This window comes from Equus przewalskii, chromosome 32, assembly GCF_037783145.1.
Source record: "Equus przewalskii isolate Varuska chromosome 32, EquPr2, whole genome shotgun sequence".
Lineage (NCBI taxonomy): Eukaryota > Metazoa > Chordata > Mammalia > Perissodactyla > Equidae > Equus > Equus przewalskii.
The window spans coordinates 10,443,959-10,465,488 of NC_091862.1; the positions used below are offsets into that span (position 1 = coordinate 10,443,959).

The 21,530-nt window shown below is 45.5% G+C and overlaps 1 protein-coding gene across 6 annotated transcripts in view; it reads right to left on the reverse strand.

Annotated features, from left to right (window-relative positions):
* The window catches only part of ZDHHC14 (zinc finger DHHC-type palmitoyltransferase 14), a 278,576-nt gene that overhangs the window by 183,985 nt on the left and 73,061 nt on the right, over nt 1-21,530 (reverse strand). For 2 of the 6 annotated variants that reach the window (XM_070603100.1, XM_070603098.1), the window contains exon 1: nt 16,759-17,202. The exons of the other annotated variants lie outside the window; for them this stretch is intronic. In XM_070603100.1, the coding sequence (XP_070459201.1) occupies nt 16,759-16,805 (47 nt within the window). In that variant the 5' untranslated portion in view covers nt 16,806-17,202. Of the gene's footprint in view, nt 1-16,758; nt 17,203-21,530 lie in introns of those variants that run through there. 6 annotated transcript variants of the gene reach the window in all.

The window sequence follows — 21,530 nt, forward strand, 5'->3', positions numbered from 1 at the left end:
TCAGGCCACGCTGAGGTGGCGTCCCATATAGAAGAACGAGAATGACTTACAACCATGTACTGGGGCTTTGGGGGCGGGGGAAGAGGAAGATTGTCAGCAGATGTTAGCTCCCGATCTAAAAAAAAAAAAAAAAGAGTGAGACGTCTGAAAAAAAAAAAAGAATGAGTCAAGTTCACTCACTCCCAGCTGGAGTGAGCAGTGAGGACATCTGGAGGCAATGACATTTGTGTTAGGTATAATTACTAGACGTATATTTCTACAGGTGGAGTGATAGGGTTTTGGCAGGAATGGGAAAAGGAAAGAAACAGGGGAGATGATTCCAGGTGTTGGAACAATGTGACCTAAGGGGGGAAGGTATAGTGTTCACAGTACAGTGACAGAACAGCCCATCAGAGCATCAGGTCTGCAGCAGGGCAGGAGACAAGGCCAGAAGGCAGGCAGGGCCCTGCTCTTGACCAGCACTTCACCGTACAACTGGTTTACCTACATGTGGAAACAACTCACTCATAACTCTCTCTAGTTAATGGTCCCTTTTCTGTGTAGACTTCCAAAGAAAAGGAAGGAAATACAAGATAAAACCTCTACCTTAGGAGACACAAGTCGCTCATCTACAGAAGGCATTGCTTCACATTTCCAGAGATTATCTAGATAAAACACAATAAAAATATCAACTCTCTCTCCATGTTTCACATGAAAAAAACGAGTGGGAGTGTTGAAACATGTGTATACACAGAACTTCAGAGCTGGAGGGTGCTCTGTAGACAGCACAGGTCATCTCCAGGCCGAAACAGAAAACGATGCTTTAGGTGGAACAGCCCTTTGTCACGGTTTTTCACCAGCCAGTTTCAACTTACGTAGACAATATTATCATTCTCCGTCTCTCAAAAGAGCTGATAGAAATAAACAATGCAAAACAAATTTTTTAACAACTCCTATAAAACTTTTATTTTCAAGATGGGAGAATAAGGAATATGTGATATTTACACCTTTCTTCTTGTAATATGAATATTGTCTATTTCATCTCATAAAGCATGGGGAAGCCCGTTCAAACATGTAACTTTTGCATCTGAGCTTCTAACCCAGAATCAGGAACACAAGTGAGCGTGTTAACACTCTGAGGAAGGCTAATGTCCACACGGCAATACAACTACCCTCAGAGAGGGTGTTTCTTAAGGCCCTTTCCTTAGAGGGTCCTTCAAGAGCCTTGATCCCAACAACAGTCAACCTCAGGTAACAGAGTTGCGGGCGTCAGCCTGGTGCAGCCCATGAGCGGGTTACCCATCTGAAAGGGACTAAAAATCATTCCTAAACCTGCCCCCAAATGTCTGCTATCTTGCACCCCTATGTGCAGGCGACTTGACAGAGCATCAATGATAAAATCTGACCTCTCCCAGCGCCCTCCTTGGCACACCACATTGCCCAACAGCCCATCACTTTTAACATAGTTCACTTGCTCCTAACAGCAACCTGTGACATAGGCAGAGAGGGGATCATCAGACTGAACCCCAGTTTACTAACGAAGCTGCAGCTACAAAACACTTCCTCCGGATCCCGAAGCAAGAGTGCAGGCGAGCTGGGAGCTGCAGGCGCATCCTGGGATTTCGTCACTGTGCCGCGCTGCCTCTCTGTGGCCAGTGGAACACCTCACTCTGGCTGCTTCCTGGCCCCCAGAAGCCAGGCTGCTCCTGTCCAGGTGGCCCTCCTGCAGCTGTCATTAAACCAAGCTCCCTGCCCCCTCGAGAACACCGGCTGCCTCTCCTTTCTCCTCTGTTCCTGGGCACAGCCTAACTTGATAAGGGCCCGTCTACTTTGACTCTTGGAGATGGGAAGCCGTGCTTTATCAGATTCCTGTGGAAATCAGGGAAGTTACTCCATCATCAGGCCACTGCTGAGATTCCAGCTCTCTGGGCTGGGAGAGGACAGCGAGGTGTCAGGGATGGAGTGAATTCTCTCCTCGACGAAGGTAGACACCTCTTTGCCATTTCTGTTTACACCTCCAAGAAGGCGAACCAACCTCCCTGAGCTCAGAAGCCTCAGGGGAAAGCAGGGGCTAAAAATCTATTGAAGGGCCGACAGAGTCCTCTGTGAACAGCCCGAGGGAGACTGAGAAAGGGCGAGGGGAGAGGGAAGCAATTCCAAACCCTGAGTCCCAGGTGGAGGGCATTCCTAGAGTCACAGGGGCTCCCTGAGAGGGAGAACCCCTCCTCTCTCCTGCTGGGGTGTGTGTGAGGAGCTGATTTCCCAAAGATGAGTGAAAGTCGAGTAAAAATAGGAACACGGGGAAAAAAATCTTTAGGCACACAAAGTAGCAGCAAATTCTTACACTGTACTTGCAATACACCAATCACAGTTCTAAGAGCTTTACATATCTGCACTCATTTAATCTTCAAAACACCCCTGGGAGGTGGGTACTATATCCCCATTTCCCATAAGAGGAAACTGAGGCACAGAGAGGTTAAGTAACTTGCCCAAGATCACACAGTTGGTTAGTGGCTAAGCCGGGACTTGAACTCAGGAACTTAGGCTCCAACATCCATTCTCTTAATCCTAACACCATGCTGCCTTTCTGACAGACAGATTATAGAGGGATTATGGAAGGAGAGGCCTCCAAGTCAACACAGTTGGCTGACATTATGTCTCCCCACAGATCACCCCTCGGTGCCACTGAGTTCGAGGGGACATGGATCCAACTCCGTTGCTAGATCCTTGATAATTATGGTTAAAAAAATACGTTTTTAAAATATATGTTCATTTGACTTTACATGCTCAAACTGATCTTAAATGAAATGGTATGAAATAGTCTTCCACCCAAACTTTTCCTATAAGCATTAATTAAATTATTAAACATGATACACATCTGCTGAGCATCCACGAAGTCCCAGGCACTGTTCTAAGTGTTAGAGATACAGGGAGAAACTTTCTATGGCTCTGATGCTCAGAGAGTTACTAACAGAGCGCTTCAGTCAGCAGGACCATCACCACCATCTGGACCAACGGTGCCCTTGTGGCTCTCTCTGGAACAGTCAAGGTACCACTCTTTGGCTGTCTTGTGTGAGCCCAAGGCTACTAAAAACCAGTCCGATCAAAGCGTGTATCATGGAAAGTCACTTTCAGCAAACTGATGAGGAAGTAAGGAGAATGAAATGTGAAAATGGAAACCTCAAATCTGAAACTATAATTACCTTATTTTTAAAATATATATATATAAAATCAGTATGGTGGTTAACTCTGGGCAAAGGTAAAAGATGAGATTGTTGCATGAGAACACAGCAGTGTCGGGAACATTCTAGTTCTTAGATCAGATGGTGGGTTTTACGAGTGTTCCTCTTCTTACTTGGCTTCATAACTTATATCTACGCTATCAAATAATACCTAATAATACAAAACTCTATAATTGCCCGACTTTTCTTAATCATGATTGCTTCCAACTAGAGATTACTGAGGACTGAACATATTGCAAACCCCCGAGCACGTGGTTAACGCAAAGTTCTCCGATGATCTCTTAAATTAGGACCTCCTCATTAATCCGGGACGTGGCACTGCACTGTTTTAATTACCTAGAAGCTCTGTGTTACAGTCAGATTGATTTAAATAGACAGATAGATTAACTGAACAGCAAAGAGTATTTAATTAAAGTCTACTAGGATGAAAATCACAGCACTAAACGCAATGGGAAAGTGCTAATTAGTTTGCATGTCAAAAGAAAGTTAACATCGTTCCTACAATACGATAAAACTCCTCAAATGTTAATGAAAAGAGTGGGAAAAGCCTTTCTTACTTTTTTGTTCCAGCAGCATTAATAAATGACAAAGATCCTAGAGGCAAAAGACTGTGTTACAATTTGTTAAGTATAAACAAACATCACAGTTTTGTGACCCAGAGCTGTGCCACGGTTGTATATAAGCCTGAAATCGATTTTCAAATAATTATTTGGAATTTTATTTTTCTTGTAATCCATCTTTGCCAATGTCTGCCTAATAAAGACCATTTAGCCAAATAAGTTTGTTCTTATATAAGGATAAGTTTAAAAGAAAAAACATATGTATTGAAAAAAATATAAGAAACTTTCCCTTGGCCTTGGAAATATAGGCCAAGGAAAACAAAACACAAATAGTTTGTGGGGAGTTTCTACATTAATGGATTCAAAGGAATATATTCAAAAATCAAAAGTGAATACAACTCAAAATGAGTCATAGATTTTCAAAAGCACCAATTATCTTTCTATCTTTGCTTTTGCCTTCAAAATATTAATTTAAATGAGAAAAGTGACACAGTGCGAGAGGGCCCAGCACAGTACCTCCAATTAATGCTGTCAGGTATAGACTTGGCACCTGCTTTATCTGTACCTGGTTCAATAAATGCTGGAGCACTTGAAAAGTTCCCTAAGAGCAAAGCCGCCCTTTGTAAACACCTGTAAGGACCACGTAATTGCTTCTCCAATTAGACCCTGCACCACTTTTCTGTAATAAGTTTGTGAAATATGCTACTTCTAGAAGATGTTTCCAATTGCCTTTCATAGAAAAGTATCATCTAGCTAAGAGGCAGGAATAACAAAAGGAGACAACCAACTTTAGACTGATGTTTAAAAAAATTCGCATAGTAAATGTGGATGCTGGCACTAAAATTGTGCTTTCTACTCCCAGAAGCAAGCCTCCCCTCCACTTATTTGCTAGGTCAGGCAGTATAGTCTGAGGTCAAGGCAGGACTCGCAGACACATGCACTCATTTAATAAACGCTTATCACTGGGTGAGCCCCATATGGATGCGATGCTCTCCAGGCCTCGTTGCAAGTTTAGGGTTTCGAGGACCTGTATTGACTTCCCCAGGTCTCCTCCTAGGCTGATGGAACACGTCTGTCTTATAGCTGGATCCTGTAGCCACACTCAGCCACCACTAGTCAGAGAGCTGGGGCTGCAGCACATGAGAAACCAGCACCTCTGCAGGTCCCTCACCCCGGCTGCAGACAGGAGCTGTCCTGACCGCCGGCCCCCTTCGCTGGTGGCAGAGTGAGCAGGGCAGTGACAGAAGTGCTCTTCCCTGCGGCCACCTGCAGGAATGCCATATGCATTCTCTAATCAGAAAAATCATAGCACCATGCGGAGCACTCTACCCACAGCATTTCCTTTGATCCATTTGGGAGGCTGCTCTATAATGCCCATTTTACAGATGAGGGAACAGACACAGAGGGTCTCTTCGAGCATCCTCAAGATAGCTCTCCTGTATCCTGACACAAAACGTCAGCAGCGCTAGCTCAGAGGGGGCATTTTCAAAGGCTAAACCGATTAAGCCTTTGTTTCGTTCCCTCTTCTCGGGCTTCCAAGACTTGTCTTCTCTCCCTGGGAGCTTTATAACCACTATGCTCAGCAAAACAGGCCCAGTTTTCTGCACAAAAGCAGCCATTTTCCCAGCTATTTTGAGCCCTCAAACTCTTAATTTTAGATAGCTCCCTCCTGTGATAATCTTTTCCTTCTTGAATAAGACGGCATGAACCAACGCAAGCCCGCTTCCGAACATACGCAGGAATCCCCCTGCTGAGGCCAGTTGTGCAAGGGAAATCCCACTTCTGGGGAGTCCCAGGGGAGAAGCAGGAGGGTCTGGAGGGAGTGGGGGGTGTCTACAGGAGAGGCAGGGTTGGGGGCCAGGAGTCCAGCGGACCCAGAAATCACCAGGAAACGCGAGAATTACAGACGGGCAGTCCGCATTCAAAGTAGAGTCTTGTTAGTTTCTTCATCTTATAAACACATCCTGGAGGCCATCCTGCGGGTGGAAAGTGCCTCCTCACACACCTCCATCAGAAGCCCCACGGAAAGCGTAAAGGCAGACTCCTGGAACCCACTCCAGACCTTCTGAATCAAAAGCCTGGGGGTAGGGACGCAGGAACTGAGCTTTGAATCAGGCCAACGGAGATTTTGAAGATCACAGAGCTACTCCAAGTCAGGGACTGGAACAGACCTGAGAATTACAGAAACAAAAAAGACCTATTTCCCATACACAAGGCCTTCTCATCTCTGGGGGAGACTGAAATGGCAACTCCCAGTAACCAACAAAAGCGAGTAATCCACTGCAGAACCAGCTCCAGGTCTGAAGAGCTTTCTACTCCTAAAGAATTTTTCAGGCTGCAAAACTTTCTCAGCCCTACTCACATTTGGAAGTTGTCATAATACGTGTGTGCATACACTTTACTGCCCAAAGATGATGTTCCATTATTTTTGCTTTTTTTAATTTTTTTTTGTGTGTGTGAGGAAGATTGGCCCTGAGCTAACATCTGTGACAATTTTCCTCTATTTTATGTGGGATGTCGCCACAGCATGGCTCAATGATCGGTGCTAGATTTGCACCTGGGATCTGAACCTGTGAACCCCAGGCTCCTCATGCGGAGCACGTGAACTTAACCACCATGCCACCAGGCCAGTCCCCTACTTTTGCTTTTTAAAAACGTTTTATTTTATCTCTGGCCCAGTTTCTTTTGCTGGGTTCATAAACTGGAGGTATTTTTATCTACATATGCTGAGGTATTAAGGTATCTAGCTTTAAAATTTCTTAATGGTTTCTCAGTGCATCAATAAATGAATGCATTTAGGATATTTTTCTGAAGTTTTTAAAACCATATAAGCAACATTGAAGAACACTCATAATTCTACAACTCTAATACAACTGTCATCTTTTGGTATCTTCATTTCCAGTTTTCTTCCATCTGCACATACTTGAACTTGTGGTCAATGAATATCTACAACTTTGTAACCTGTTTTCAATTAATATACTATGGTGAGCATTGGCATGTTGTTATATAACCTTCCTTGTTATTTTTACAGCTATATAACATTTCATAAAGTGAATGTATCCATTTTTATGGCTATATGACATTTCACAAAGTCAACATATCATTATTTACTTAATCATTCTCCTGTGGTTAGACATTTAATTTGGGTTCCTTCCAGTTTTTCACATGCATGAATAACACCATTTTAAAATGTATTTATTTCCTGCCTTTAGAATAGAACCCCAGACCTTGGCTTGTCTAGGGAAAATAGAATTAAAAGATGATGGAATACTGGACATTTTGGGGCTGTGGAGAAACTCTAACTTTTCCTAAGTTAGTGCTTCACAAGTTGTCGTTTACTGAGCATCTACTGTGCAAGGCACGTGTAATCTTCATAACAACCACTTCAAAGCAATACTAGTCTCCATTTTGCACAGGTGACATGCCCAAGCTCACACAGCTGGTGAGTGGGGGTCTGGGTCGCTCTGATTGAGACCCAGCCCTGTCATAATTCACAGTGAGAGAGAGTAGAAGAGAGGGAGGGGGGAGGCGGGAGGGGTACTGTAAGATGCCTGTGGTAGACATCAGAGCTGCTCGCCAAACGTATCTGGCTCTCCGCCTCTTCCAGGCACCTGGGTGGACTGTACCTCCAGGCCCTGTGGTTGGGTGGAGCCACACAGCTAGTTGTGGCCAACGAGTTGTGAGTTGCCGTAATGTGTGTGTCACTTCCAGGCCAGAGCATCTAATGGCTGGTGTGAGATCCTCCAGAACCCTTCCTCCCTCTGCCACGATGGCCGTCAATATGTGAGGTCGCTGCATCAGCCTGGGTCCCAGGATGAGGAGCTTCAAGCAGAATCCCCAGCTGACCTGCAGGAGTCACGTAGCTTGAGCAGGAAATACACTTTTGTTGTCCTAAGTCACTAAGATTTTGGAGTTGTCTGTTAGCACTGATAACCTGGCCTCTCCTGCCTGAGATGATGTCTTTCCACTTCCAAAATGACTGCCACGCACGCTTCTCCTGACATAGTTAGCTTCCTTCAGAAGGTGATTGTAGCAGGGCGCAGCTTCCCGGGACCACAGCCTGAAACACCTGCTGGGAAGGACACTCATTTGGGTGAAGGCCTGTGGACAGTAACACGGTGTGCAACCCCAGTCCTTCGCACTGGGAGGGCGACGCTCTGGTGGACTGTCCTGGGGGGCAGGATGAAGGTAGGTTTACAGCCCTGAGTGCTGGCCAGAGAGAGGACAGGCCCAGGGAGCTCCAGAGTAGAGAGTGCTGGGCACGTGGGAGCTGCCGGTTGACCCCAGCCACTGGAGGCTAGACCGTGTTGCCAGGCTCACGTACCAAACAACTGTGCCTTTGGCCATCCTGCCCCCAAAATACGTGATTCTGTCATTTATGTTAAGATCTCTTCTCTCCCAGATATATCACCTGCTAGAAAGATGGGCTGAGGGGAACAGAGACCTGGGGTTTCAAGCCTTCATCCAGGGCTCAGATACAAGATCTGCCACTCATCAATTGAATGGCGTTGGGTCCTCTCACGTATCTGAGTCTCAAATTTCTCATCCATTAAATGGGAATAAAAATATCGACCTCATAGGATGCAGGGCTAATCAAAAGAGTAAGAATGTGCTCAGCACATAATAGATCCTCAATAAATTGCACCTATTGTCTTTAGTATAAAGTAAGTATCCTCCCAGGCTCATTCTCTCCATCAAACAGGAAAATCGGCGAAATTCTCCCCTGGCTTAGCAAAATGATGTCACGAAAGAGCAAGGCCTTCTATCCGCTTCGTCTTAAACATAGACAGTCATCCCAAAAACATACTTTGTCTCTCGGGGCGACAGAGGTAAGGGGAGCTTCCTGCCATCAGTATAACTGTTTGCAGGGATGCATTATTTGCTGTTGTAGCCACAGAAATGCCCCGTGGCTCGCAATCCTTGAGACAAACCCTCTTCCTAACTGGGCAGGCAGTCTAACTTCAGCAGGCCCTTGAGAGCTGATGCACGGACATGGCACTCGGGCGCAAGGCTTGTGCCGTTTGTGCAAGCCCTTTCCACTGGCAGCCCCGTGCCCCTCGAAGAGAGTTAAAGCACCGCAATGAATGGTCTTTTAAGAATGTGTGGCTGCCGTCCCTGCGGCCTCAGTGTCCAGCGCCCAGAGGCGCTCGATCAGCCACTGGGAGTTCCGATTTCCCAGATGACTCAGAGTTGCTGCAGCAAGCTGAGCCTTGCCTCAGGCCCCATCCCACCAAGCGCCCCGTGCACTATTCCACAAAGTCATCTCTGCCCACCCCTCCCCTCTCCTTCACCCTGATACCTGCCCTCGTGCTGCCCTTTGCTCTCTGTAACTCAGGAGTTGTTAGCTTCTAGTATAGTTTTTCTTACCAGAGTGATTTCCCAAACTTTTGGGAATGTTGATAACCTGTCCTTGCTTTTCTGATGTGAAGTTTTTCCTCCCTTCTTTTTTTTTTAATTCTTTTTTTTCTTCTTTGAGGAAGATTAGCCGTGAGCTCACTACTGCCAATCATCATCTTTTTGCTGAGGAAGACTGGCCCTGAGCTAACATCCGTGCCCATCTTCCTCTACTTTATATGTGGGACGCCTACCACAGCATGGCGTGCCAAGCGGTGCCATGTCCACATCCGGGATCTGAACTGGCGAACCCCAGGCCGCCAAGAAGCGGAACATGTGAACTTCACTGCTGTGCCACCGGGTCGGTCCCTCCTCCCTTCCTTGAAGTGCTGTGTAGCATACAGCTATTAAATAGGATTGACAATCTTCCAGGCATTATTTTTTTTAAAACGTATGCTTTCTGGTGAGGAAGATTGGCCCTGAGCTAACATCTGTTGCCAATCTTCCTCTTTTTCTTTTTTCTCCCCAAAGCCCCAGTACATCATTGTATATCCTAGTTGTATGTGGTTGTTCTATGTGGGATGCCACCACAGCGTGGCTTGATGAGTGGTGTGTAGGTCTGTGCCAAGGATCTGAACTGGTGAACCCTGGGCTGCCGAAGCAGAATGCACAAACTTAACCACTACACCACTGGACGAGCCTTCTAGACATTATTCATAATAGCCAAAAAGCGGAAACAACCCAAATGTCCATCAACTGATGAATGGATAAACATAATACGGTATGTCCACACAGTGGAATATTACTCAGTCATCAAAAAGAATGAAACACTGATACATGCTACAACATGGATGAATCTTTAAAACATTATGCTAAACAAGATAAGTCAGACACAAAGGGTCACATATCATACAATCTCATTTATACAAAATGTCCAGAACAGGCAAATCTACAGAGACAGAAAGCAGATTAGTGGTTTCCTAAGACTGGAGGGGGTAGGATACGGGGAGTGACTGCTGATGGATATAGGGTTTCTTCTTGGGGTGGTGAAATATGCTAAAATTAGATAGTGGTGATGGCCATACACTTCTGAATATGCTAAAAGCCACTGAATTTCATGCCTTAAATGGGTGACTCTTATGGTAAATGGATTATATCTCAATAAGGCCATTATTTTAAAAGAATATATCTTCAGGTGCAAGAATTTTATGACATCCTCTAAAATAAATGGAAACATTCTAAGGATGTTTCCAAACCAGAGATGGGAATATGCCTCATGGAGTTTGCAAACTCAAAAAGGGATGAGGTTGGGTGTAAAGTGATAGGCAGGGGGTGGGGGCCTTTGGCCACCTAGAACACCAGCCAATCCAGAGAGGGCAGCCACCACACAGCTCCCACTGATTATTGCTCCTCAAGCCCAGTGTGCCAGGTTTTCATATTTTTCAGGAAAAGATAAAATGCTCAAGTTTTAGTTGAAATTTTCCTATTTTTGTTTTTATAACTAATCCAACTTTTTTCAAAAACATGGGGCTGGCCCCATGGCCTAGTGGTTAAGTTTGGTGCATTCTGCTTCAGCAGCCTGGGGTTCATGGGTTCATATCCCAGGTGTGGACCTACACACAACTCATCAGCCACACTGTGGTGGGAACCCACATACAAAATAGAGGAAAATTGGCAACAGATGTTAGCTCAGGGCGAATCTTCCTCAGCAAAAAGAAAAAAAAAATCCACCACGGATATGACTTCTGCCTTTTACTGTTGAGTCAACAAATATTGCCTGAATGCCTACTGTGTGCCAGGCACAGTCCCAGCTGGTGGACGCAGCAGCGATGGATGACGGGGCCTCAAGGAATGGGTTCTCTTTCTTTCCATGCTATTATGGAGCAGACGGCACTACACGGTATGCACCGAGCTGTCCCAAGAGTGTGGCACACGGAGGCCCTGAGCTGCCAGAGGAACCAATATTGCTGACAGACACCTTCGCACAGGTAGATGGGAGCCAACGGCCCAGAAGGCTGCAAAGGACCCTCCCCAGTTCTCCCTAAGAGAGGTGTGAGTGCCCCCAGAGCCAGGGCAGAACAAGCCTAAACGCCCAAGTTCAGACTTCTGGAGAAAGACCGAGGCACAGAGGCCAACCTGTCCTCAGGGATGGAATATCTTAGTAGGTTACAGGTTAACAAGGGCCTCATGGAAGGCCGACCTTGGGAGATTTCTATTTTTCTTATCCTCTGTTGCTAAATAGAATGACACTACCTGCATGTCATGGTTCAAAGCAATTCCTCCCGGAAAGAAGGGCCTGTTTTATTTCATCTCACAATGTTCATAGTTCCTGGGGAAGATGTGTTGTTATGAGGGTGGTCACTGTTTCAATGGGCTTGGACATTGCATTCGTTGTGACTTTCTGCCCCCCCCTCAGCAGTTCTGTTCTTGAGGAGACATTTCTCAGAAACGCTCTCACAAATAACAGTGAGTCAGGACCTCAAAATTGATCTCGTGGTATTAGTTTCAAAGTAGGCATCTAAATATGCTCGACTTGGCTTATGACAAGTTAGATATAATCTGAAACCACCATAATCTAAAACTTAAAGACATAATGGAAGGACCAAAATTGTTTGTGCTTTTCTAAAACAATGTCTTTCTTCGTTAATTGGTCCAACCCAATAAGTAATCATTAAAATTTTTTTTTTAAAGCCACTTTTTAATATATCTTGTGGTAGATTAAAGATGGCAGCACACTCTTTGTTGCTCCTGCCATTGGGAAATAAAAGCTAATTGCCCTCCCCTTGAATTTGGGCCGGTCTTAGTGACTTGGTTGACCAAGAAAATGTGACAGATGTGTTGTTCCTGGATGTCCAAGGCTGGCTCATAAGAAGTCTTACAGCTTCAGCCTTGGTTTCTTGGAATGCTGCCTCTGGAGTCTGACTCCCCAAGACCACCAAGCCATGAGGGAGTCGAAGCTAGACACCTGGAGAGAGATGCCTACCAGCCTCCCTATGTTCCGGTCATATCCACACGGGAGTCACATACATGTAGGAAGCAGCCATGGGCTTCCAGCCCAGTCGATATCAGACCAAAACTGTATGAACCATCCTAACCCAAACTGGCCAGCCGAACCTGGTCAACCCAAAGAGACAGTCATACCCAAATGAGATAGTATGACAAAACTTGTTTTGAGTCACTAAGTTTTCGGGTGACTTATTAATCAATAATAGATAATTGGAATAGGCAGGAAAAGAGAATGTGATTATTTTTCATAAATCTTCATTTGCAGTAAGAGGAAGAAATTATTCAATTTGGACAAATCTTTCACCTTAAAACCTACTTCATAAGTTACAGAAGAATTTGAAGGGTAGAATTAATCATCAAATCAGTCAATAGTATTTATTGAACATCCACTATGTACAAAACTAAGAAGAGACATATCTATTCAGAAGAACGATCTAACAACTCCTGGTCTGAACGAACTCTACGCAGAAACAGGAGCAGAAACAGGTAAAGAAATGAATTCTTTCAAAGGCAAAAGGAATTATCCAGCATATATAATTAAGAAGACAGTTACGAAAGCACATGTGATAAAACAGACACACGAACTGAATATTTCAGGTTGTAGTCTTCTCAGGAGCAGGGAGCGATTCTGATCAATCTCTAGAAACTCCAGAACTTCCAGGTTAGACAAGGATTTTTCACATATGCTTGTGGCTGTAACCATGAAATATTTAAGCATGGACTGAATTTCTATGACTGCTTATTCTTTTATCTCTGCTTACTACGATGTTTTAAAGTTTTATCATTAGTGTGATCTTTTAGACCTGACCATAGAGGCTGTGGGGGGTGGGGAGCGGGGCAAAGCTTCAGCAACGTCTGCTGGCCCTGAGAACTACCGCCCATCTAGCAGTGTATCAATTCACTATGGCCATCTTCACCTGGAAGGGCCTTCTTTGAGCGGGAATACTGGATGGAGCCACTGGATTATTTTCTTTTTGGATGATTCTCCCTCTAGACCCAGTAACTGTTTCTTCTGGTGAGGTGTTGAGGGGCTGGATGGAGTTCAGTAAAACATTGCTATCAAGGGGCCGGCCCAGTGGTGTAGTAGTTGAGTTTGTGCGCTCTGCTCTGGCGGCCCAGGGTTCGTGGGTTCAGATACCGGGTGCAGACCTACACACTGCTCATCAAGCCACGCTGTGGCAGCATATCACATACAAAATAGAGGGAGACTGACACAGATCTTAGCTCAGGGACAATCTTGCTCAAGCAAAAAGAGGAGGATTGGCAATGGATGTTAGCTCAGGGCCAATCTTCCTCACCAAAAACAAACAAACAAACAAAACAAAACAAAAAAACATGGCTATCAATGCACAGCTATAAACATTGCTATCAATATTTAAGTGCAAGGCTGTGGATGCGAGAAATAATTTTCAATTGTCAACATCCCTACTTAGGCCAAATTCCAAACACCAGAGAGATACCAGAAACAGCAGCGTGTGACACTTCTTATTTTCTCAAGTATCCAGTTTCCAAACTAAGCATTTCCCACCAAAGGGTCTCGTTTCCAGCTCTCTCACATGCTCTAGTACATGTTGGCATATCTAACAACTAAGAAACGTTCTATCCTATAACGTGCATCTACCCACTTGAACTCAGCGGACACAACGATCCTTCTGGGAAAGATATGGCTATCCAGCAGCGTTTGTATTTACGGCTTTCAGGAAATTTCAATAGCGATGAAATGGGACCATTTTCTTCTTAGTCATTGTGTGAGGGTCACAGGTAAACCACTAAACGACACTAACCAAATCTGTACTGTATAGCACTCATCTAACAGCTCACGGTAAACGACTTCAGCTCCAATCTGCATGACGGGGAGGAGGGTCACCCTGAGAAAGCAGGGCAGGGCTGGCGGGCTCCGGGCCAGGCACTTTAAACCTGGCGTCGTCGTCTTCTGCCACTGTGTGAGGGGCAGCTTTGGAGAGCAGACCATAAATCTACAGGGAGACTTATAAACACAATAATTTTTGTTTCTGAGATTTATAATGCATGGCAAAACAAGGCTATGCTTAATCCTCCCGAGAAGTTCTCTCTCGATAAGATCTTCAGAAGCCAGAGAAAACAAAACTTCTTTCCCCAACCAAAAAGGGCCAGACATTTACAGAAAAAAAAGAAAAAATTCCTGGGAATCTGCGCCTTGTTGATAAAGATTCTGAGAAGAGACTGTGCAGCTTTCGTTCCCGATGTGGTAGAAGACGGCGCAGCAACAACAACAAAGAGAAAGAAAAATAGAGTCTTTCTTGCAAGTCAGAACCTTTGAGGTAATTTTGCTATTGAAGTTCTCAAAGGATTCACAACCGTACACGCGGCATCAGAGATCCTCTTGTGGAAAAGCGAAGAGAACACCACTAGGAAATATACTAGGAACAGCAGAGGAAGGGTGCACGAGGCGTGCCCAGCAGCTCTGACATCACGGAGCCAAGGAGACCACTTTGAACCAAAGGAGGTAAATTTAAGAAAAATGGGAGGAAGAGCTGACTTTACATGGTGGTAGAAAAACCGTGAACCTTACCACACGACAGATTGAAGAGGGAGAAACCACAGGTCGGCTCAGAGATTTAAAGTCAGGGATCTATAGTGAGTTGCATTTTTTTTTTTTTAATTTGGCTCTAACTTTGTTTTTTAGTTATGGTAAGAACACAATGTGAGATATCTTCTCAACAAATTTTTAAGTGTACAATACAGTATTGGCAACTACAGGCACAATGTTGTACACAGAGCTCTAGAATTTATTCATTCACATAACTGAAACTTTATACCCAGTGAACAGCAACTCCCCGTTTCCCTCCCGCCAGCCCCTGGCAACCACCATTCTCCTCTCTGCTTCTCTGCGTCTGACTATTTTAGGCTCCTCATATAAGTGATATATATACAGTGTTTGTCCTTCTGTGGCTGACATTCACTTAGCATAATGTCCTCCAGCTGCATCCATGCTGTTGCATATGGCAGAATTTCCTTCTTTGTTAAGGCCAACTAATATTCCATGGGATGTACGTACCACATTTTTTTAATTCATCCATCCATCTATGGACATTTAGGTTGTTTCCATATCTTGGGTATTGGGAGCAGTGCCGTGACGAATGCGGGAGTTGTATGAAGGGAATTGAGGCTGCTCAATGCCTACCACATGGCATCGCTTGGTGCCATGTCACATGCTGGACCAAGATCCAACCCACCAGCACTTTTTAATATTTTTTCTAAAGCATGAAAATTATCCTAAATTAGTAGCAGACTCTATTTTTTTTTTTTTTAAGGAAGATTAGCCCCAAGCTAATATTTGCCACCAATCCTCCTCTTTTTGCTGAGGAAGACTGGCCCTGACTAACATCCGTGCCCATCTTCCTCTACTTTATATGTAGGACACGTGCCACAGCATGGTTTGACAAGTGGTTCTAGATCTGCACCCAGGATCCGGGCTTGCAAACCCCGGGCCACTGAAGCAGAGGGCGTAAACTTAACCACTACGCCACCAGGCCAGCCTCTAGTGGCAGACTCTTAATATATGAGGATCTAAAGACCCAGAACCGCTCTTCCTCTGGCAGGGGCTAGGTGCCCCCATGAGATGCTTCCAAGAGTAATAAATTGCTAACTCTGGAAGCCCTGACTATGGCCATGCACAAAGAGGCTGGCTGGAAAGTGCTGGGACTGAACTTCCCAGTGTCCTCTTCACAGGGTGGAAGAGAGTGTCACTATGTGGCTGGCCACATACCTGCTTGCCCCACCCAACACCGTCCCTCTCTGGCCTTCTGCCTCTGCCCTCCTTTCGCAGGGGGGCACGTGTCCAGCCATGGTGAGCATCGCCCTGCCCCACCCTTAGGCCTCGGATAAGCACCCCCATTGGTACACACACTCCCAAACTACAACAGATACCCTTGTATTCTTATTTCATTTCCAGAAGGAGAATGCGTCTATCAGGGGACCCTAATTTAAGGACCCTCACCCAAACTATAGCTGCTATTCCAGAATAACTAGGAGGCATGACTAAGGAGCATACTTTTTACCAATCCCAATGTCTTTGCCTTTGGGAATGACATGAGCAATGGGGCTCAGGCTGGTAACAAACCGCACACACAGTGACTTCAGGAAGGCAAAGTTCTGAACCCCGCAGCGATCTGCCCGACTCCTACGTCTCGCTCCAGCTGTGTCCTGATGTCCCTTTTAAAGCTATTTTTAGTAACAGCCATTATTCAACAAAGAGGAAGAGAAATGTACATCAGAGAGGCCCTGGAGCCCCCGCCCACAGTGGACTGCCTTTTAAAGGCATCCTGCCCCATAGAGACCCTTTTCCCTTCTGTCACTCAAAGCCAGGAACCCTTGCCACAGTGCACTAAGATTCAGCGAGATAGTGTTTACGGCGGAGGCCACCTGGGAATTTCCCAGGCCCCGGAATGCGTGTGTTATTTCAGACTCCAAAACAAAAGTGCACAGCAATGACATCAGATTCTCCACGACAAACCATGTGCATTTTATCCAGGCCCTACTTTGCTTCTTGCTAAGCCAATCACTGTGGCCAACAGGAAAAGGAGCCTCTGGACCACATGCACATTTTATTGATTGGCCCAAACAGGAAAAAATAGATACAAGAATTATTTACTTACCTCCTGTTGTCATCAACCTCTGCTAGCAGTACTGACCAGAAGACCATTGGTCAGAAGGCACATGGCCAGTTCTCCGGGCTGCAGTGTGCACGTCTGCCATTCTCCTTTGAAACCCCTCCTCATTTGTTTTTCTAAAGCATCCCCAGGGAAAGGAAATGGAACACAGTCACACACAGGCCCATTTTAGTCACGTTCTTTTCTGCCTCCGTATAACTCAAGTGTGCAAGCAAGACAGGAACTCTTGATTACAATGACACACATTCCAGACTTCTAGGAAGCTTTTCTATAGAAGGATTCCTGCACAGGGTGGGAAATTGGAGTAGATGACATCTAAATGATCCTTTTCCAATTTAGAGAGTTGACTTTTTAATTCCTCAAATGCATGCTTCTTCAAAACTCCACGTAGGAATCCAAGAATTGCTGTGTGAGTATCAACAGTGATCTCTGGAAAACCAGACACAGGAAGACATTTCTTTCAAAGACATCACAGTTCTATGTTGATGGATCAATTCAGAAGAATGAAGTGGAGACCTCGCCCGTTAACTGGGCCCCTCTCCTAGCCACCCCTGCACCCCATTGAGGGACGCACAGGCCAGTTCTCCAGGCTTGCTCATTCTGGAGATCCAGTCCAGAGGCTCTGTCCAGTTGCCTCCAGTTGCTCCCCAGAAACCCCAATCCTTCCCACATAGCTGATGGGCAGCACTCAACAGTGAGTGATGCCGAGACGCAGTAAAAGCTTGTCAAGCTCCACTATTGCAGAATGGAACGCGCATGTTCTCTAACTCATATCACCCCTCCAACCAAGTTCCAAACTTCCAGCCACCACCAGAGAAACAAGGAATTAATCTCCCTCCTGACACTTGGGAGAAGCTTAAAAGCTGGTAGGGAAGGGGCTGTAGGGGGAAGCCAAGGAGAGACTAACTTACTCTGCTTATAAGGCTTCGCACCGTAATTTGGAGTTCTGTCATTTAGACAGAAACAGCGGGAGCAATAGGGCACATGTTCTACATTATAACGAAAGTCAACAATTTGTTTTCCAGAAAGTTCTTACACAGACACCTTTAGAGAGATACCTTTATCCCACTTACCTCTAGGTTTACATATGGATCAACACTACTCTGATAAATAGTTCAAAAGAGTCTTCCTGACCATTTCAAGGATGGGGCTATTTTTTCATGTTAAAAAATTATGTGCATCCTCATACAGTAGTAGCTGTATTTTGCCTCTTTCGATTATCAAGAAAATATGTAACTAGAGAAGGCCATTGTGAATTTAGTAATGCTTTTGAATTTATGTTTGAGTAGCAACAACAGGAGCTACATGCACTTGGAAAAACATAATAACACACATATACTCATAAGGTATATACCACTTATTATCACAGACGACCCTGGATTCTTGACCCTCTGCAGTCACCAGGCCGCCCCCAGCCTCCCCGGGAACCTCCATGGTCTATCCACTGTTGCGAATTCTAAAAACTAGAATTTTACTAGGTAATCTCAAAGGAATTTTGATCTGACATTTTCAAGAGGAACAAAAGCAAAATCATTTACTCTGCGGTTTTTTTTTTTCCTTTCATGGCACCCTTAGATTCCTGTTATGGTATCAAGCCATGTAAGAGATATCAACAGGCTTTCCACCATTTTATGTTGTCTAATCATCAACAAACATTAACTAAAAGGAGACACAATGAATCACAACACTGTCTGCTCCTCAGGACTATTAGAATCTAATTAAAACTCGCAAGATCAATGCCACGCCGGATGAAAAAAATCACCATGGGAACTATGAAGAGGAAAAAAGACTTTTGTTAGCAGTCACATAAAATTACCCGGAATAGTCCTCCCTCCGTCTCTCCCCCCACGAAAACACTCCTCCAGGCTTAAAGCTAAATAAATGTCAACAACCAGAGTCTCGTATATACTGACTGCAGAAAGAGGAAAAACAGCCTCAAGTGATGGGGGGCGGAGTTGGGGTCAGACACCAGCTGTGAATTCATCTTTCCTGCAAAGCCAGATGTACTCATAAGTGTCTTGTGAGTTGGTTTCGTCGGTCATGTGTTTTAATTTGTCCAAATTTGCTCTTCTTTAGACAGAGAAAACCCCAGGCCCACAACTATGAAAGCTCAGCATGGCGGTGGAAGCTGGGGGACCCTCTCTCAATGGGGCATCCTCTTGGGGGCAGCAGGAGGGGCCGAGCAGTGTCCACTGGATGAGACCCCCTCGGAATAACAAAACCAAGAACACAGAGTCTATACAGAATCTACAAGTTGGATCCCAAAAAGATCCCAGTGCCAAGGGCAATTCAGTTGCAGGCATCTTCTTTGACATGAATATCACCTACTAGAAGTTGACAAAAAAAAATCGCATTTCCATAATTCCAAGTTTATGAAAAAAGCAAGGAAACAGCATTGAAGTGATTGGTAAAGATTCCAGTGAATATTGTAAGATCTTTATTGAATTTCCATGTATTCTTACTCGCTGACAAAGGCAAAAAGGAGAAGAGCGCAGGCTTTCTTGCCCATTTGGAAACATTATAGGCTAGTTCACCCCCAGAATTCTTAGAGCCGATTGCCGATTTCATATTCCGGTGACGACGACCTTGACCAACCCAATCCGCAAAACAGATTTTATGGCACCGACTAATATTCCTGCCCCTGAGCTCTAGGAACCAAACTCACGAAGCCCCTGGGCCCAACACTGAGTCATGCCGAACACCTCAACCACCTGCCATCTGTGGCCAACTCAGGCGCCGACGCAGCATCGGTGACAACTCAGTGTTCTTACCAGCACCTTAACGGAATTACTAACGATAACGCGCAGTGTCGCAGCAATTTAAAGTAGAGATGGACACAGACAAAATGGTTAAATGAACTCCTCAATAACTGGAGAACTCTTCTTAAGCTCCTCCTTTCTGGGCAAATTTCTAAACTTAAAAAAAAGTGATTAAAAGAGTTAGGTTGACATGGATCAATTCCTTTCTCGACCCACACCTGTACTCTGAAGAGGCATAAATTGCCAAGGGGAGGGATGTCCATACTTTGCCTTTATTTAATTCTCAACAGTTTTAAAAGTGCTGTCAGATCAGTTACGTCATGCCATGCCCCTAACAACTCTGGGCACTGCGTTGGGCAGCTGTGGTCCTTTCCACTTTGCAAAAGCCAAGGTTCCTACAGGGCAGAGGCCTTACCTATTGTCACTCACACTGACTCAGGAGAGCCAGGGCTAACGGCCAGGCCTCCAAACCCCACCCAGTGCCCTTTCAACTACAGGATGAGCAAGGAGTGGGCTGCCTGGGCCACAACCTGCAAAATTGGCACCTGCATTAAGAGAAATGAACTGAAAATATCAAGAGAGTATTTTTAGGCCCTTGAGATTGATTACAAACTCGAAAGGCTAATGGGACAGACACACAGTTGGCACAGTCTTTGCTCAAGCCCTAATCCAGCACCTTGGGTCAGAAGCTAAGGCCACGAGCCCGCGCAGCATCCTCGGGAAGCAGAAATCCGGAAGAAGAAGGGGATGCGTTTTCACAAGAGCAGCCGTGATCTGCAAACATAGTGAACTCGAATGAAACCAAGCCAGCGCCAAAAAAGTGAAACTCCCGCTTCTTGGATGCCTGCGGTTAATCCTCTTTGCCCTCTAGATGAGTCAGATCAAGAGGGTGTGGACTGGTCCACGGCAGCTATCAAAGCAAGTCATTTGACACTGAGATAAGCGCTGGGGAGCGCGCTGCTCCGACACACAATAGGCCGACGTGTTTCTCTAGTTCCCTGGCTAAAACTAACTGCTTTATCTGAGTGAAAATGCCGTGTTCCAGTCATCCTCTTTCTAACAAGAGCCGCTTGTATCCCCAGCTGACTGTAAGAAAGATTACATTCTGTTCCTCGGGAAGAAAATGACAATGGGGCCTGCAGGGCCCGAGTCCCGCAGAAAAGAGTAGCCACTCCTGTGAGCTCTTACACGCCCCCTGCGGGACCCCGCCAACCTCACCGTGACTCTAAGATCCAGAAAACAAAACCAACAGCCCAGCATTATCAGGGCCTCCAGGTTTAGGAAAAAGCCCTGGAGTAAAAGCCCTTTCTACAAACAGCCTGGAGGGGATTTCACATGGGAGTTACCTGCTTTGTTGGGAGGGTGAAGGGTGGGGATATAGAGGAGCGTCAGCTCAGGGTGAGCCCGCCACACCAAGGCGACCTCCGAGGCCCAGATGGTCTCTTCCATCGCTTTTGTCCTTTTGGGTTCCTGAGTCCTTCTCCCCTACGACATGGTGATGGACCACTCTGTTCCCTCTACGGCATCTCTGGCATGCTTCTGCTGTCGAGGATGCCTCTTTAGGAAGATCACAACTGTCTGCATCAGGGGCCATCAGAAACCCTGTGGTCCTCCCGTCTCCGGCCAACGCAGACTGGCAAACGCTTCGAGGACTTCAGAAGAAAATGATACTGCGGTCAATGCCCTGCTCGGTTCCCTTCTAAAAGCTTTTTGCTGCCTTTCAAAGTGGCCTGGCAGCACCTTCCAGGAAACATGAGGCCCTAGACACTCAGCTAGAAGAACGGCACCGGGCAAGGCTTTTCTATCCGCGATAAATAAGATGGTTTAAATGGGTGATGCGTAAACTGAGGCCTGTATTCAGCCCAAAGTAACCAACGGCATGGTTCCCAGGGCTGTCAAAGGCACTCGCGAAAGGATGCTTTCTGGTCCGACTGAAATCAATACTGTGCTTAGGCTGTGGCTTAGCGAGCATTTCAACACGAGGTCAGCATCAAATAT